Source organism: Carcharodon carcharias, chromosome 1, assembly GCF_017639515.1.
Source record: "Carcharodon carcharias isolate sCarCar2 chromosome 1, sCarCar2.pri, whole genome shotgun sequence".
NCBI classification, from domain to species: domain Eukaryota; kingdom Metazoa; phylum Chordata; class Chondrichthyes; order Lamniformes; family Lamnidae; genus Carcharodon; species Carcharodon carcharias.
In genome coordinates this window covers 609,307-628,153 of record NC_054467.1, presented here as the reverse complement: position 1 = coordinate 628,153, position 18,847 = coordinate 609,307, and the positions used below count along the sequence as shown (strand labels likewise).

Below are 18,847 nucleotides of genomic sequence, written 5' to 3'. Positions count from 1 at the left end.
AACAGCCTGGGATATATTTCATCCGGGCCTGGAGATTTATCTACTTTTCAGCCTGCCAGACCACTTAGAACCTTCTCCGTTTCTATGCTAATTTCTTTAATTATATCACAGTCCTTCTGCCTGATTTCCATACCCACGTCATCCCTCTCACTTGTGAACACTGACACCAAGAATTCATTTAGAACCCTACCTACGTCTTCTGGCTCCACACACAAATTACCACAATGGTCTTTAATGGGCCCTACTCTTTCCCTAATTATCCTTTTACTCTTAATGTACTTGTAAAATAACTTTAGATTTTCCTTTATTTTACTGGCCAATCTTTCTGTCATCAGCAAATTTCCCAATTGTGCCCCCCAAGTTCACGTCCAAATTATTAATATATAACACAAACAGCAAGGGCCCCAACACCGAGCCCTGTGGAACACCACTTGAGACAACTTTCCATTCACAAGGGCATCCATTGACCATTACCCTTTGTTTCCTGTTACAAAGCCAACCTTTTATCCAGTTTGCCACATTACCCTGAATCCCATGGGCTTTTACTTTCCTGACCAATCTGCCATGTGGGACCTTGTCAAGTGCCTTTCCAAAATCCATGTACACAACATCCACTGCACTACCTTCATCAACCCTTCTTGTCACTTCCTCAAAGAATTCAATCAAATTTGTGAGGCAAGACCTTCCTTTAACAAGTCCATGCTGACCATCCCTGACTAGTCCATGCATTTCCACATGACAGTTAATCCTATCTCTCAGAATTGATTCTAGTAATTTGCTCACCACCAATGTAAGACTAACTGGCCTATAATTGTTTGGCATTTCCTTTGATCCCATTTTAAACAATGGAACTACATTTGCATTTCTTTAGTCCACCAGTACCTCCCCTGGATCTAGTGAAGATTGGAAAATCATCCTCAGAGCATCTGCTATCTCCTCCCTGACTTCCTTCAGCCTCGGAAACAATCCATCTGGCCCTGGTGACTTATCAACTTTCCAGGATTTCAACCCTTTGAGTACTTCCTCTCTCTTTGTGACTATCCCCTCCAATATCTCGCAGTGTTCCTCCTAGACTACTATATCTACATCCTCCCTTTTCTTTGTAAACATGGAGACAAAATATTCATTCAAAACCCTTCCCACAGCCTCTGCATCTACACACAAGTTTCCATCTTCATCTCTGATAGGTTCCACGTTTTCCTTAACTAACCTTTTAGCATTAATGTATTGGTAAAACACCTTTGGGTTATCTTTAACTTGCTACTCTTTTTTCATGCCCTCTCTTTGATTTCCTTATTTCCTATTTTACATCGTCCCTGCACTTCCTATATTTGTCTAGGCTATCTGCAGTGCTTAGTTCTTTGTGCCTATTGTACACTTTCTTTTTCTGTTTGATCTTCTCCTGTATTCCTCTTGACAACCAGGGAGGTCTAGATTTGGCAGTACCATTCTTCTTTTTGTAGGGGACACGTCTACTTTGTACAATTAGGATCTCGTTTTTTAGTGCTTCCTACTGGTTTTCCGCTGTTTTATCCTCCAGCAATGCTGTCCAGTTCACCTCAGCCAAGTCTCTTCTCATTTCTGCAAAATTTGCCTTCCCCCAGTTCAAGACTTTTACTCCTGCCTTATCTCTGTCCTTTTCCATGGTAATGCGAAATCTAACTGAATTGTGATCACTGTCTCGATATGGTCATCAACTGTCACTTCACCCATTTGCCCTTCTTCGTTCCCCAAGACTAGGTCTAGAATTGCATCTTCTCTTGTTAGGTTTGTCACTAATTGGTTGAAAAAAATTTCCTGGACACACTGCATGAATTTTTCTCCCTCAGTGCCCCTTATATTGTTTGAATCCCAGTTGATATTAGGATAGTTGAAGTCTCCTACTTTTATTGCCCTCTTGTCCTTAAAAGCAGAAATTTGCCTACATATTTGTTCTTCTATCTCCCTTTCACTATTTGGGGGTCTGTAGTATATTCCCAGTAGTGTGACTGCCCTTTTTTTATTTCTAAGCTCAATCCATAAAGCCTCGTTTGTTGACCCATTTAATATATCATCCCTTCTCACAACTGAAATTATAATGAAACAACATTGACTGAGTCAACGTCATGTGAGGAATTACACTAGTTGGTTTTATAACATACCCACAGGTTACACTGGACCTGCCATCTAAACATTTAGTAAGTAAATATACCATTATTCATCCTTTAAATTTAAAAAAACCCTGTTTGCTAAAGGAACCAGAGGCTTTAGAGCTTCCTTTTTGGTACAGCTGATGTCATACCCTGACACCCACACCATACCCCTGTATACAAGCCATCACATGAGAAATACATGGAGAGTAGAATTAGAAACATATATAGGGGCCTATCCCAGAAGTTTGAATCCTCCGACCTGTCTAACATCAAGGGTACAATGGGTTCAGCAGCTCTGACAATTAAGAGGAAAACTTGATAGACCTAATATGTTCTCTGTGGTTAGCTCAAAGTTTTCTGAGACCATACCATTTTAATTAGCACAGAGAATGCAGGGCATAGAACGTGAAAGAAAAGTTAGTCTTCTGAAATGCTATCAAATTCACTTCTTTAAAACTGTCCAATAAAGCACAAATGATAGACAGAGCTAAGTGATTTACAATGAATGGATCAGATCGAAGCTCTGCAGTCCTGCCAAATCCAGTTGTGAATGGTGGTGGACAACTAAACAACTCACTGGAGGAGGAGGCTCCACAAACGTCCCCATCCTCAATGATGGAGGAGCCCAGCACAGCAGTGCAAAAGATAAGGTTGAAATGTTGCAACAATCTTTAGCCAGAAGTGCCGATTGGATGATCTATCTTGGCCTCCTCTGAAGGTGCCTAGCATCACAGATGCCAGCCTTCAGCTAATTCAATTCATTCCATGTGATATCAAGAAAAAGTTGAAGTCACTGGCCGCTGCAAAGGCTTTGGGTCCTGACAATATCTTGGCAATAGTACTGAAAACGTTTGCTCCAGAACTTGCCGTGCCACTAGCCGAGCTATTTCGGTACAGCTGCAACACTGGCATCCACCTGACAATGTGGAAAATTGCCCATGTATGTCCTGTATGCAAAAAGCAGGACAAATCGAACCTGGACAATTACTGCCCCATCAGTTTCCTCTCGATCATCAGTAAAGCAATGGAAAGGGTCATTAACAGTGCTATCAAACAGCATTTGCTTAGCAATAACCTACTCACTGACGCTCAGTTTGGGTTCTGCCACGGTCACTCAGCTTCTGACCTCATTACAGCCTTGGTTCAAACATGGACAAAAGAGCTGAACTCCAGAGATGAGGTGAGAGTGAAGTGATTGCCCTTGACATTAAGGCACCATTTGACTTGAGTGTGGTACCAAGGAGCCCCAGCAAAACTGAAGTCAATAGGAATTTGGGAAAACTCTCCCCTGGTTGGAGTCATACCCAGCACAAACGAAGATGGTTGTGGTTGTTGGAGGTCAGTCATCTCAGATCCAGGACATCACTGCAGGAGTTCCTCAGGGTAATGTCCTTGACCTAAATATCTTCAACTGCTTCCATCAAAAGGTCAGAACTGGGGATGTTTGCTGTTTGCCCAATGTTCACCATTGACAACTCCTCAGATACTGAAGCAGTCCATGTCCAAATGCCGCAAGACCTGGAAAATATCCAGGCTTGAGCTGACGAGTGGCAAGTAACATTTGCACCACATGAGTGTCAGGCATTGACCACCTCCAACAAGAGAGAATCTAACCACCTCCCCTTGATGTTCAATGGCATTACCATTGCTGAATCTCCCACTATCAGCATCCTGTGGGTTACTATTGATCAGAAACTGAACTGGACTAGCCACATAAATACTTTGGCTGCAAGAGCAGGTCAGAGCTAGGAATCCTGTGACGAGTAACTCGCCTCCTGACTCCCCAAAGCTGGTCCACCATCTATAAGACACAAGTCAGAGGTGTGATGGAATACTGTCCACTTGCCTGGATGAGTGCAGCTCCAAAAACACTCAAAGTTGGACACCATCCAGGACAAAGCAACTGACTTGATTGGCACCACATCCACAAACATTCACTCCCTCCACCACCAACGAACAGTGGCAGCAGTGTATACCATCAGCAAGATGCACTACAGAAACACACCAAGGCTCCTTAGACAGCATCTTCCAAACCCACGACTCCTACCATCTAGAAAGACAAGTGGAATAGACACAGGGGAATACCAGCAACTGGAAGTTCCCCTCCAAGCCATTCACCATCCTGACTTGGAAATATGTCGCTGTTCTTCGCTTTCGTTGGGTCAAAATCCTGGAACTCCCTCCCTAACAGCATTGTGGGTGTACCTGCACCACATGGACTGCAGCAGTTCAGGAAGGCAGCCCACAACCACCTTCTCAAGGGCAATTAGGGATGGGCAATAAATGCTGGCCTATCCAGTGACACCCACATCCCATTAATGAATTAAAAAATTGCAAAAACATTTTCCACATTTTTAGATTCAGATGATGAAAATGTAACGTGACATGAAAAGAGCACTCATCACAGATCAATTTTGTTTGATGGGGAGTGACAGTTTGGTAATTTGTTTGAGTTACAATTCAGCCGGAAGATTGGTGAAAAACTATATTGTGCTTTGTATTTTTGGGGGCCGATTTTAAGTACATCTACCTGACAGAAAATGGGGTAGATGGAGAGGCAATTAAATTTAACATTGTAGTTACCAACTCTGTTTCTGCAATGATGTGAAAGACCTAATTTGTAGACGGTCAGGATTCCTACCTCAGCTTATTGGGATTCTTTAAACATGCAGATAGGGTATAGTGGTACCCTCTGTGGACCACCACCTTGATGTGATGGAGAGGCTTGTGCACAGTGATACCTTGAGCAATGCCATTGTGAGTTCCATGCTGGCAGATACACCTATGGTAATAAGATCGGTTGGGGGAAGGGGAGAGGTGCCAGAGAAAGAGCATTCCCAAAAGTCCTCAGTGGCAGAATAGGGGAAAGAAGATTGTGCATCTCACTGGCTCCAAAAGTGGAAGAAGGCTGCAGTGGCAAGATGGCACTGGTTATCATGGTTGTACACATCACTGAAGCCTGACCACCAACTCATCGAAATCATGCCAACAATAATGACACCCCAGGGTCCCCATGTTAAAGTTGTGCACAGGCTTAATTTTTAAAAATCATTTCATGAGATGTGGGTGTCGCTGACTAGGCCAGTATTTATTGCCTGTCCCTAGTTGCTCTTGAGAAGGTGGTGGTGAGTCACTGCCTTGAACTACTACAGTCCATGTGGTTTAGGTACACCCACTGTGCTGTTAGGAAGGGGAGTTCCAGGATTTTGACCTAGCCACAGAGGAGTCAGGATTGAATGTGGCTTGGAGGGGAACTTGCAGGTGGTGGTGTTTCCATGCATTTACTTCCCTTATATAAAAACAAAAAAACTGCGGATGCTGGAAATCCAAAACAAAAACAGAATTACCTGGAAAAACTCAGCAGGTCTGGCAGCATCGGCGGAGAAGAAAAGAGTTGACATTTTGAGTCCTCATGACCCTTCGACCGAACTGAGTGAATCCAAGAAAGGGTGGGGGGGGAGGGGGGATTGGTGTGGTTTGTCCCTACAACCACACCAACCCCCTCCACTTCTCTCCCCCCACCCAAACCCCCCCCCCCCCCACACACACACACACACACACACACACACACACACACACACACACACACACACACACATACCTTAAACCAGCTTAGATTTCACCCCTTTCTTGGATTCACTCAGTTCAGTCGAAGGGTCATGAGGACTCGAAACGTCAACTCTTTTCTTCTCCGCCAATGCTGCCAGACCTGAGTTTTTCCAGGTAATTCTGTTTTCATTTACTTACCTTGTCCATTTCGGTGGCAGAGATTGCAGGTTTAGAAGGTGCTATTGATGGAACCATGGTGAGCTCCTGCAGTGTGTCTTGTAGATTGTACACACTGTTGCCATTGTGTGTTGGTGGTGGAGGGAGTGAGTGTTTAAGATGGTGGATGGGTGCCAGTCAAGTAGGCTGCTTTTTCCTGGATAGTGTCAATGATGTTTTGAGTGTTTTTGGAGTTCCGCTCATCCAGGAAAGTGGGAGAGTATTTCATCACACTCCTGAATTGTGCCATGTGGATGGTGGGCTTTAAGGAAACAGGTGAGTTACTCGCTGTAGAATTCCCAGCCTTTGACCTGTTATTGTAGCTACTGTATTTATGGCTGGCCTAGTTTCTGGTCATTGGTAAGCCCCCAGGATGTTGATCATGGAGGATTCAGTGATGGTAATGCCATTGAATATCATGGGGAGATGGTTAGATTTTCTTTTGTTGGAGATGGTAATTACCTGGCACTTGTGTGGTATGAATATTGCTTGCTACTTATCAGCCCAAGTTTTAATGTTGCCTAGGTCTTGCTGCATATGGACATGGACTGCTTCAGAATGTGAGGGGTCGTAAATCGTGCTCAACATTATGAAATCATCAACAAACATCCCCACTCCTGACCTTATGATGGAAGCATGGTCATTGATGTAACAGCTGATGTTAGTTGGGCCTAGGACACAACGCTTAGAAACTGATGTCCTGGGACAGAAATGATTGACCTCCACAACCACAGCCATTTTTCTTTGTGCTAGGTATGATGAACCAGTGGAGAGTTTTCCCCCGATTCCCATTGACTCCAGTTTTGCTAAGGCTTCTTGATATCAAGGGCAGCCACTCTCACCGTTCAGCCTTTTTGCCCATATTTGGACCAAGGCTGTAATGAGGTCTGGAGCTGAGTGGCTATGGTGGAACCCAAACAGAGTATCAGCAAGCAGGCTATTGCCGAGTAAGTGCCACTTGTACTGTCAATAACCCCCTCCATCACTTTGCTGATTATTGAGAGTAGACTGATGGAGTGGTAATTGGCTGGTTTGGATTTGTCCTGCTTTTTGTCTACAGGACATACCTGGGTAAGTTTCCACGTTGTTGGGTAGATTCCATAGTTGTACCCTTACTGGATCAGCTTGGCTAGGGTACAGCTACTTCTGTAGCACAAGTCTTCGGTATTATTGCTGAATGTTGTCAGGGCCCATAGACTTTGCAGTATCCAATGCCTTCAACCATTTCTTGATATCACGTGGAGTGAACGGAATTGGTTGAAGACTGGCATCTGTGATGCTAGGGACCTCCGGAGGAGGCCGATCTGGATCATCTACTTGACATCTTCAGTTAGAAGTGGTTGCAAATGCTTCAGATTTGTCTTTTGCACTGATGTGCTGGGTTCCCCCATCATTGAGGATGGGGATAATTGTGGAGCTCGCTCCTCTAGTGAGTTGTTTAATTGTCCACCGCCATTCACAGTTAGATGTGGCAGAACTGCAGAGCTTAGATCTGATTGCATTGGTTGTGGGATCGCTGAGCTCTGTCTATTGCATGCTGCTTCCGCTGTTTGGCATACAAGTTGTTCTGTGTTGTAGCTTCACCAGGCTGACACCTCATTTTTAGGTATGCCTGGCGCTGCTCCTGACATGCCCTCCTGCACTCTTCATTGAACAGGATTGATCCCCTAGGGGATCTACCAATGTCCATTTGCCAATTCCTGTGACAATGGAGAATTGGCGACAAGGGCCGTGAACCTGAGTCTCTGGTCAAGAATCTGCACACCGATGCGTCAAAGTTGTAGGACACCTGTGTAGGGCAGGGGTGTGTTGGGTAGCAGCATCTGTGACTGAGCTGTCCTCTTCAGAATACCCTCTGCTCACCCCAGATGGTTTCCTAAAATAAGGTTCCACCTGGCTGGGGAAACGCACCCTGTGGGAACACCATCTTTGTGGTCAAAGAAAGAAAATAGAAAATGCCGGAAAACCTCACGAAGCCTGGCAGCATCTGTGGGGAGAGAAACAGAGTTAACATTTTGAATCCATATGTCTCTTCAGAGCATTCTTTAAACAAAACTTTAAATTTTGCGACTTGGAATGTTAGAATACTCATGATTAATCTCAAGTGACTGTCCGGAAAGAAGAACTGCAGTCATATCACGTTGAGTAGGAGCATCTGAAGGAACAAGAAGAGGGGGTGGGGGTCACCTATTGGAAAGGCTGCCAGTGACCTTTGTGTCAGCGGAGTTCATTTTGCCATCCAGAATAAAATCTTGGACGCGCTGCCAGAACTCCCAATTTTAAATAAAAGACTCAGGACACTTCACCTACTGCTGAACTCTAACCAAAATGTTACAGTCATCAGCGCTTATGCTCTTGATTCCAATGAAAATATTATGGAAAAATTCTCATCTGAGTTTGAAGCCCACACTGCCATCCCAGAAGAAAAGATCATCCTTCTGGGTAACTTTAATGCTGTTAGTCTGACATCGAGAGCAGAACCATTGGCAGAAGCCAATGCAAATGACGCCATCCGACTGAGAAACTATGCTCAGCATGGCCTCGTTATAACAAACAAATTCTCTTCTGTCAGAAGGACAATACAAAACCACATGGAGGCATCCTGGATCATACCCTCCTGGGTTTGTAATTATTTAAGTCAAAGATCTAAGTGATGTTTGTATCACTACCTTTGTTGGGGGACTGATGTCTCCTGGACAGATCATCGACCTGTTCGATCAGTGTTGAACATCCAACTAGCACCAAGACATTGCAAGAGCCAAATGTTCAAGAGAAAGAAGATCAAAGTCTCAGCCCTTAAACAATCCCAGTCAAAGAGAGGAATTCCAAGTGCAAATAACGACCAATCTGGAAAATCTCCATACATCCAACTTAATCCCAGAGCAGTGGCATCAAATAATGTCAGCCATACTAGACTACAGTGCCCAAACTATTGGATTTGAGCATCGTCAATGAGTATTTGACAACAAGACCTCGAAGTCAACAAAAGTCCTTGTTGCCACCACACTTCTATACTGCAATGATACTTGAACTGTGTGTCAGCGGCATATAAGAGTGCCAGAGAAATATTCCCCTTCAATGAGAGGGCTCTCGAACAAGTGCTAGCGTCATTTCTGAAGCCAGGTCTGCAAGCATTTAGGCAAAACTCCTGCAAAATCAACGTCGATGGAATGGACACTCCCATGATGGCCGAAAAGTGCCACCCCTATCAGATCCTGTTTTGTCAACACTCAAATGGGCAATGTTCTGGGGAGAATAAAGAAAACGTTTCAACGACTCTTAACTTCAAGGAGAGCTTCATTGACGGTGATTTGGAGGAGCTTACTGCCAGTTGTTCAAAATGGCAGTGACCTGATAAGCTGCATCACACTTTGAGTCTTAATGACAAGGTAGAATGGCAGCAGAGAAAGAAAAAAAAGGAAGCAAATCCTGCATTCTGGATCCCACTACATTGTGGGACATATTGCCCCATGTGCTCAAAGGACTGTGGGTGGAGAATCGGCCTGTTTGGTTACATGAAGACCAATGGCAGAAACTTGTGACTGAGTCGATGTCGTTCTCAAATTGAGGGTCAGCCAACGGGCGCCAGTGACGTCTCTTGGGCTTCACTGTTATTTTATCAGAGGCCTGAGTCGTGGAACAGTTACGGCTTTCCCATACTTCAGATCGTACCATGTAAAAATTGCTTTACATTTACTTTGAAACATATATCTCTCAATTTTGTGCTCAAATGCATTATCTTATTCAGGGATGAGAAGTTTCCGCCATTTGGCTGAATCTCGACCTTTAAATCATGGAGTTCTGCCCTTTTAATTTTTTTCCAACCTCCATTTGGCCCGGGGGAGCGTCCACTCGCTTTCTCTCTAATCTACCAATTCTGGTCTGGCTTTGACTTCCAATTAATACAGATATGGCCCCGATAACTTGTTTTCTGTGAGGATTGGAAGGTGTAGAGGCCAAGTTTCTAGTAGCCTGTGCTCCCGTGTGCAGCCTGCAGAGTGCCTTCCTGCGCTGGACCGTTTTCCTAGTGCTTCCTCCACTGTGGGAGTCACTGGCACAGGATGGCTAGATCATCTTGCTGAGGCCTCATTACTGATGGAATGACTTGACCCCCACCCAACTGCAGCTTCCTGTTCAACTTCAGGCTCCAGCCCCAGGATGGCGTGTTGGGGGGAAGGGGAGGGAGATTCCAGCTGGCTATGGCCTCAGCCATATCCCGCCCTTGGCAGCAGTTGCTGCTTTCTGTTGCCTCTGGCCCGATCTACTCAGGACCCCAATGCTATCCAAGCACCAGTGATGGAAAAGGTGACAGTCCCTGGCCTACTGGTGTCTGAGTCCCTGGGAAAGAGGGGTGTGTGCAGTAAGAGAGAGGAGCTGATTATAATGTGTGTGTGGTTTGGGGTGGTGGTGGGGAGGAGGAGTTGGGCTTCACAGTCTTCTGTTAGCATGGAAAATGGAGGGCTTGGTTGAAACCTAGCTGAATACATAAAATATTTTTGCAAATGCCTTAAAGCACAGCTGTTCATCTTTATATAATGTACGATATGTTGATCTATAATGCACAAAGTTTAAAAATTATATGCTGAATGCAACTATGCTGCTTTATTGCTGTTTTGTTTTTTGCTGGTGTTTGAGGCTGTGTATATTTTATGTATATTCATTGATGGGATGTGGCACTGCCGTCAAGGTCAGCTTTTGCCATCTCTAATTGACATTGAGAAGGTGGCGGTCACATGGGAAAAAGGTTTGCAAAGCACTGCTGTAGTCGTTTGCTTTGCTTTGCATGTACATTGTCCAGCAAGGTCATGTTCTGTTGTTCATATGGACTTCATCCTGCATTACATGTACTAACTGGGTTGAATGCTGAAATCCTGAGGTCTCTTGGTGATTTGATACAAATATATTGATGATAATTGAAGGTAAACAAAGGGAAAATTAACGTTTTTATCCACTCAAAGTTTAATAATTCCACCTATTTGAAGTGGCCTAGAAAAATTTGCATTTCACTACAGATCATAAGTGCTATAACTACATGACTCCTTGCCAAGCATTTTCTGACCTTTTTTCCTTCAGCCACCCTCATTTTTGCTTTCTGGAGATGGCTTCTTACTCTATCTCAATTTATTACAAATTTAGTAGTAGTTTTGAACCATTAGCCTTTAAAATATTACCTTCATTATTTTTATTTCTCTAGATTTAACCACGTCTTCTTGCAGCTTGCCTGGCTTACGATCACAAAATCATCAAATAGCTACAAACCAGAACTCTGAAAAAAACCCATCACAGTCTTGTGCACAGACTGAGAGAGAAGGTAATAGCAATAAATAACAACAGTGTATTGTAATGGTTTTCAATTGTAAGCCCTCCTCTTTAAAAATAGATATTTTGCTAATTTCATTTGTATGTTAAATCATTTCAGTTTTTGTTTAATTAAAAATTTGAAAGACGACATCAAGCTATTAAAAAATATATGGTCCATTGCTAGTAATATAAAGAACAGCAAAGGATGATAAATCAGGTAGTACGTCAGAAGTGGAGATATTTGCTGATGATTGTGACCATTCATGACTCTTCAGATACAGAAGCAGTCAGTGCCCTTATGCAGCAAAACCTGGACAATATTCAGGCTTGGGCTGGTAAGTGGCAAATAACTTTCGCTCCACAAAAATGCTTGGCAATGACTCTCCAATAAGAGAGAACCTAACCAACTTGTCCTGACATTCACTGGCATTACCATCGCTGAATCCTCCACTACATGGGGAGAGCGCAGGAGCTTGGCGTTGAGGTAGAGGATCAGCCATGATCATATTGAATGGCGGAGCAGGCTCGAAGGACCTCTCAGCATCTACCCTATCAATCCCCTTCAGAATTGTATGTTTCAATGAGATCAAAAGTCAAAATTTTCAGGAGTGAAATTAGGAAACAATTGTACACACCAAAGATGAGCAGAAGTTTGGAACAAATTTCTGAAAATGATAATTGATGTTAGGTCCATTGTTAATTTTAAATCTGATAGATTTTTTGTTAATCAACAGTGTTAAAGGATTTCATCGAATGCTTACAACATGGAATTGGGGCAAGGATATATATGGATATATGGAGTTAAATTGTAGGTCAGCCATCATCTCACTGGCTGAACAGGCTCAAGGAGCAAAATTCCTATGTTCCTATTTTCCATTGAAAAGGTTTATTTTTAAAAACTTCACACCTTTGGGCCCCTCTAGTCAAGTGGCATTTCTTGGCTGAAACTGGTGACCTAAATCTAGGGATGATAATTCTGCTCTATTCAAGTGCTACAAATTAAATGAAAGTGACCATAGCTGATATCTCTCTAATTGTGGAAAGGAGAATGCTTGGTGTCCTTCCGTTTCTTATACATTTGAGGTAGGAATTGAGAAATAATTGTTTTAGAAGCAGTTCATTCGGGGATTAGGGGCTTATCTTACAAAGAAGTGTTGAACAGGCTGGCCCTATACCCATTGGAAGTTAGATGAGCAAGTGGTGGCCTTACTGAAACATGTAAGATCCCGAGGTGACTTGATAGGGCAGATACCGGGAGGATGTTTCCATTTGTGGGGCAGACCAGAACTAGGAGACATAGCTTAAGAATAAGAGGTCTCCCTTTAAGACAGGGATGAGGAGAATTTTTTCCTGAGGGTTGTTACTCTTTGGAATTCTCTTCCTCAAAAAGCAGGGGATGCTGGTTCATTAAATTTATTCAAGACAGAGTTAGACAGATGTTGGTAGACAAGGGAGTCTAGGATTATAGGTGGCAGACAGGAAAGTGGAGTTGAGATCGCAACCAGACCAGCCATACGTAGTCCTATTGAATGGCAGAGCAGGGTCGAAGCGTTGTATGGCCTACTGCTCCTAAGTCCTATGTTCCTATGAACTTGTCATGTGAGGATGTTTTCAAATGTACCAATAATTTTGGTTTGTTTAGTCTCTCTTTTTAACATCTTTGTTTTTCTTTGCAATTTACACTTCACTCATTTTTTGTTTCTGCTTAGATTTTTAAGCGGTTTTTAGAAGAATACTTATATAACAGAAATACAGATGAATACGTTTTGGCTTTATTTCACTCAACTAATGAGCTTAATGTGATAGATAACTGACAGTAAAGCAATTTTTCTAGATCCTACGTACTTCTGGACTGACTTGCTTTCAGTAGGCACACTGTGAAGTAGCATTTAAGCGAGGGATGGCACAAATTAAAAGTGATGTGATGCCTTAACAAGAGTGATATAAAAAAGTTCTGAAGGTATTGCCTAAAATATAATATCTACTGTTTCTATTATCCACTGAATATGACATACACCAAAAATGGCAAAAAAAAGAGCCATTATAGAACTAAGCCATTTGGACTGGAAAGATGCCTAGCGTTACCAGGGTAATGGTAAAGTCTGCACAATTGACTTCTGAAGTTGGGCAGGATGGTTGGGAGGGGGAAGTTGGCCAGTTTTCCTTTCTCTCAGTGCTATCCAGTAAGTCCTGCTGGAAAGCTTATGTTTAGAGGCATTAGACGAGAATCCCAATCCCTGATCAAATAGCCTGCCTAGACTCACTGCATTTAAATAACCAGTTCAGTGAGATATCCCTATGTTGGCTGGCACCTGGGAAACCTGAGCACAATTAGGTATTAGGGAGAAGGGAGAAAATTATTGGCAGAATTGAGAAAAAAGAGCAATTATTTGTCAATATTTTCAAATTGCATTGTGAGTTACCTTGTTTCACAGGGATATAGCTATGGGCCAGCAGCATTTATAAGGAATCCTCATCCGTATTTTATGTTTTCAATTGTACGATTTGTTACCTATGGTTTGTATGTAAAATATTGACACTATATCTAAATACTAAATGAAGGGACAGAGATGAACTGCTCTTAATGTTACTTGGAATGAACCAAATTGGCTTGGACTGCAGGATGTTTCAGTGGGACACACATTTATGGTAATTTGCAAAAGGGCCAGAGAGGAAAAAATCTTTCTTTAATGCAGTTAGTTAATGTGATCTGGACCAGATTGCCTGAAAGATTGGTGTAAGGCAATTCAATGATAATTTTCAAAAGGGAGTTGGATAAATATTTGAAGGGGAAAAAAAATCAAGGAAGGCCATGGGGAAAGAATAGGGGAGTGAGACTAATTGGGAATCTTAGAGCTGGCAAACACACGATGCAATGAATTTGCTGTATTATTCTGCGTTGCTTTTCAAAACCTATAGTGCAATAATATAGTAGCATAGAACAGCTAAAATAGAATATTACATTGTACTTAATTCACTTTTAGTATCTCTTACTTTTTTGAATTAAGGCTTTTTTTCCCCACTCCTTCATTGGATGTTGGCATTCCTGGCAATGTTGGCATTTATTGCCCTTAAGGTGGCAGTGAGCTGCCTTCTTGAACTGCTGCAGTCCATTTGGTGTAGTGCTGTTAAGATTGGGGGGGGGTCCCATCTTTTGATGCAGATTCTGGGTACTTGCATATTATTAAATGATACAGTAATTCTTTGGAGCTTTCTGAATTAATGGAGATTTAATTCTAAAACTTTTTAAATGAACACTGGGGGTTACATTTAACAATTATGCTGCGGTATGTGTGCTCTGCCTGAAGGTAGGTCCCTTTGTTACAATTTTGAGGTTTATAAGATTGTTACATTTTAGGACTGTACCTTCAACTTAAGGTAAAAGGAGTCACGTGCAGTGTCCCGAAGTCTGCCTGATGGCAAGCTTGGGTGGTTTGATTGTTAGAGATTAAAGGGGACCCAGGTTATTTTACTGGGAAGAAGATGCAAGCTGTTTGCACTTGGAGACTATGTTAGCAGTCCATGTGCTAGCAGTAGATAGACTGAGGGTCTGCAGTCCCAGAGGAGTGTTGAGAATGTAAGGTTGTAAACAGTTGTGCTATAAACTGTCCATTTAGTTCCAATGTGAAAGAGAGTCAGGGTCTCAAGGATGGCTAATTAGCATTTCTACCTGGACACAAAGACCATGTGATTTTATGTTGCCATGGAAATCGGCTTTGAGAGGGGAAGGATTTCTAAGATATCCCTGAAAACTCTTATTCATGGTTAATCTGTCAGGACCCAGGAGAGGGAGAGCAGCTATATGCAACAAGACACTGGCTCACCACACTAGAATGTGGGTGGGTGCTCTCACTTGGATTGGAAAGACCAAATTTGTGAGGAGTTAAAGACAATCTGGAAAATGTTTCTAGTTTTAGCTAGAGGGAGATGTCTCCAGGAAAACTTGCACCAAGAAAGACTTCTGGGGTTAAAAGTTTCCAGGCCAGGAAAGGAAGAAATTAGAAGTAGACCCTCGGGAGCTAAGGGTCATTTAGACTGAGTGTCTACTTAAAGGACAGTGCATTGTATACCTGATAGTGTTTTAGTTGTGTTAACAGCCCTGTTCTAGTTTAAGTTGCCTACAAAGATCGTTCAGTTCAATAGTGTTTTTAGTCTGTTACAGTAAACACCTTCAAATGTAAAATCTTGTGTCATCCATTCAGAATTTCTTTTTGAAAGTTATCAGTCTCTATGGGGATCGTAACATTTGGCTCATTGTCTGCTGATGCTTCGTCGTGAGACATCTTCTTGGGTATTTCAGTGGTGGTTTGCCTTTGCCTTCCACCCGCAGGCAGGTTGAGGATGTAAGTCCCTAATCAACCTCAGCCAGAATGGGAATCAAAGCTGCTCTGTTGCCGTTCTAAACCACAAGCTAGCCAACTGAGTTAAAATTTCAGCTCATTGCAGATTATCACATTCAATAAACATTTTGTTTCTTGGTAGCACAGAACTTGATTATTGCTGAAAAGTGAGACATGTTGCTGAAGCTTTTCAACTTCCACTCATCAGGACAAATGCAAGAATGCCAAATTTCAAATGGTCACAGCAGTTTATACAGCAAGAGAAAGGGGGCGCAGATTGTCAAGTCAACTCTGACCGAGGCATTGCCACGGAGAAAGCAGTGGGGAACTGGAGGCTTCCTATGCTTCTGGATAATTAAGAAAAGGGACAAGACTTAAACCTATTGCCTTTGTTTGCAGAAAACAGATCCCTGCATATGAATGTATGTGTTTCTAGCAAGCATAAATGAACAATGTTACGAGCTCAAACAGAAATAGCTGGAAAAATTCAGCAGGTCTGACAGCATTTGTGGAGAGGAAGACAGTTAACGTTTTGAGTCTGTATGACTCTTCATCTGAACTTTCATGTTATGAGCTTGACTGATTATCTTAAATTTGTTGTAGCTGTTAATGCTCTCAGGATTATTTAGCAAGTCTTGTCCAATTGTGGAATCACATCTAACAGTAGAAGTTTTGTTTTACTATTTGAATACAGCCTGTGTTTGGCCTGTTACAAACAGCCAGAGGAACATGCTGTTTGATTAGCCAATGATTGGGACGTACGGCCTATATACCTGGCATCACACCAGCATTTTCACAGGGACCCTTTGCAAACAAAAGGAATGTGTTCAAACCTTGCACCTTTTTTGAATGAGCATCGGGAGCCTATAGATCCCCAGTGCTTTCTTCTTGGCAATCAATCAGCACTCCCTTCTCTCTTGTAGGATAAACTGTTGTAATTGTTTGAAATTTTGCATTCTTGCCTTTGTCCTGATGAATGCAAGACGAAAAATTTGACAGCGTCTCTTCATTACTAAATAGCAATTTTCTGATTCTGTAAATTTATCCAAATCTACTTTACATTCACAATAGAAATTTACAGTGTGTCTGAAACTGTATGATAGACACAACATCCCAAAGCTTCAAAATGATTAAATTTGTATTGCAGCTGGATTTCCAAGAAATAGTCTTGAAGTTTTAACACCAGAGATTCCTGCAGAAAGAGATCGAGGGAATTGTATTACATCATTACAACTTCACCCCAAAGGCTGGGCTACATTAATTAGGTGCACAAGCAACACTGATGACCAAGAGGTGAGTGGTTAAATAAGACTTTTAACTGTAAGATGATTTGTTTCAATGTCAAATTCACAATCAATTGGATGCTGGTTGAGTGCTTTTGTTTCCAACCATGACACAAATTCTCAGTGTCTCCTCCTGATGGTTTAGCAAGTTTATCCAGTAAGTTGCTTAGCCATAATAGGCCAGAAAAGTAAAGTTTTGATCTCTGGTCTGTGCAGAGCAACCTGATTCAATGGTTCAATGGGCATGCTTCAACCTGCCTCTGCCTCTTTGGTTGGGGGAAGAAATTGTCCAGGAGCGCTGCTTCTGTTTTACATCCATAGATGTAAGTGGCCAACTAATGAAGATGAATTGAACTTGACTCTGGTGTCTTCCGAAATTGAAAAGGGTGCCAATGCTCACCGCCAAGTGTTATGACACAGCAGGTGGTAAATGCTGAGCTGCTCAAATCCCAGAGGGAAACCTGAAACAACTGTCACAGCTAATTTTCAATTTGTATAAATTTCGAGATGCGTGCCTTGATTTAATTAGTAATAAGACCACCAAGTCTTATAGGTTTTTACAAAACTAGATTAAACATTTATTAATAAGAGAAATGGTTTTTAAATGTGTACATAGATCTGCATATTATTACTACAATAACTTCTAAATCCCATAACTAATCTAACTCCCAGTTATACTTTCGTTAAGGCAACAGTAAGACACAGATTTTTAAAAGACCCAGGCAAAGAAACATGACAGATAAAAGCAAAATTTGTTTTGGATTAAGAAACATGACATCCTGAATAAGCTGAATTCAAAGTGAGTTTTCTTAATTTCGGTCCTTTGAAGACAGCATAGATGCTGAAGGCTTTTTCACACTTGTAAGATCTTAAAAGTGCCTACCCTTACACACAGCCTTTGCTCCTTTATACATATTTTCCCCTTTGAATACAAATATCCATTGTTTCACCATGTCTTTGGACGTTATCTTTCTGATAATAAAAACCTCTCATAGCACTAAGTTTTATCAGTAACCTTTGGGGGAAAAATAAATTCAGTTTCTAAACTTCACCTGGCTAGGTGACGCATTTCACCCTCCCTTTGATAACAATCTAGTCTAGTTTATTTAAAAATGCAAATGTTCCCTTGACACCTATGTTTCTAAACTTCCCCATGTTTACCTAATTAACATTTCAAACCGAACTTCTCTTCTTACATTCAAAGCATCCAGACTAATTCAAATTAAGTCTCTCACACACGCGCGCGCACACACACACACACACATCCCATTATTACTCTATTTTACACTTAATTCCAATAATATTATGAGAATTACTATATCTTCCTGACACAAGGTTTGCATAAATAATCACCAACCAGGCATATAACTGGTGGACAATCATTCCCAGTGCAATTGTACCTCCAGCAAGAAGTCTGAAAAAGAGCAGGGAGAGTTTTAAAAAGGATTCACAGCTTGAACTCCTGATGCCAATCTAAGTTTCTAATGGAAGCACTTGCTGAGAAGCCCTTTAGTTAAAAGGATTAACTGGATTGCTCTTTGAAAGAGCTGGTGCAGACTCAATTGGCTGAATGGCCTCTTCTTGTGCTATTCTTAGTTTATGATTCTATGATTATTTTTATTTGTTCTTGCTTGATAGTACTGCAAAACTTCTTTAAAAGGCTCCTAGCTAGACCTAAGGAACTGATTTGTACCAATTAATCTTAGAAGTTTTCGTATAACCATAAAGACATAGCTGCATTTCAAGTGATGAGTAGTGTGGGGGTTCTTCTGCCTTCTTCCTATACCTAGACAGCAACAAGGATGAATTTTGCTATCTAAGCAGCCTCCAATATAATGCCCTTCATGAGGCTCTTTCAAGTCTATTTGTTACCAAAAGTGGAAATAGGAGCAGAGCAGGAGTAGGCCATATGACTCATTGAGCCTCACATTGGATAGTATTAGGGAATCTCCTGAGTGAAAGTGTTCAGGTAGTAGAATTTGCTTCAGCAGACCTAGTTTTGCAGTACTATCTTTTTCTTTGACCT

General features: G+C 41.9%; 1 protein-coding gene across 1 annotated transcript in view; it reads left to right on the top strand.

Moving 5' to 3' along the window:
- The window catches only part of wdr32 (WD repeat domain 32), a 51,117-nt gene that overhangs the window by 25,964 nt on the left and 6,306 nt on the right, over nucleotides 1-18,847 (top strand). Inside the window, exons 5-6 of the mRNA XM_041189582.1 lie at nucleotides 11,092-11,208; nucleotides 16,686-16,831. Coding sequence (XP_041045516.1) covers nucleotides 11,092-11,208; nucleotides 16,686-16,831 — 263 coding nt within the window. The remainder of the gene's footprint in view (nucleotides 1-11,091; nucleotides 11,209-16,685; nucleotides 16,832-18,847) is intronic.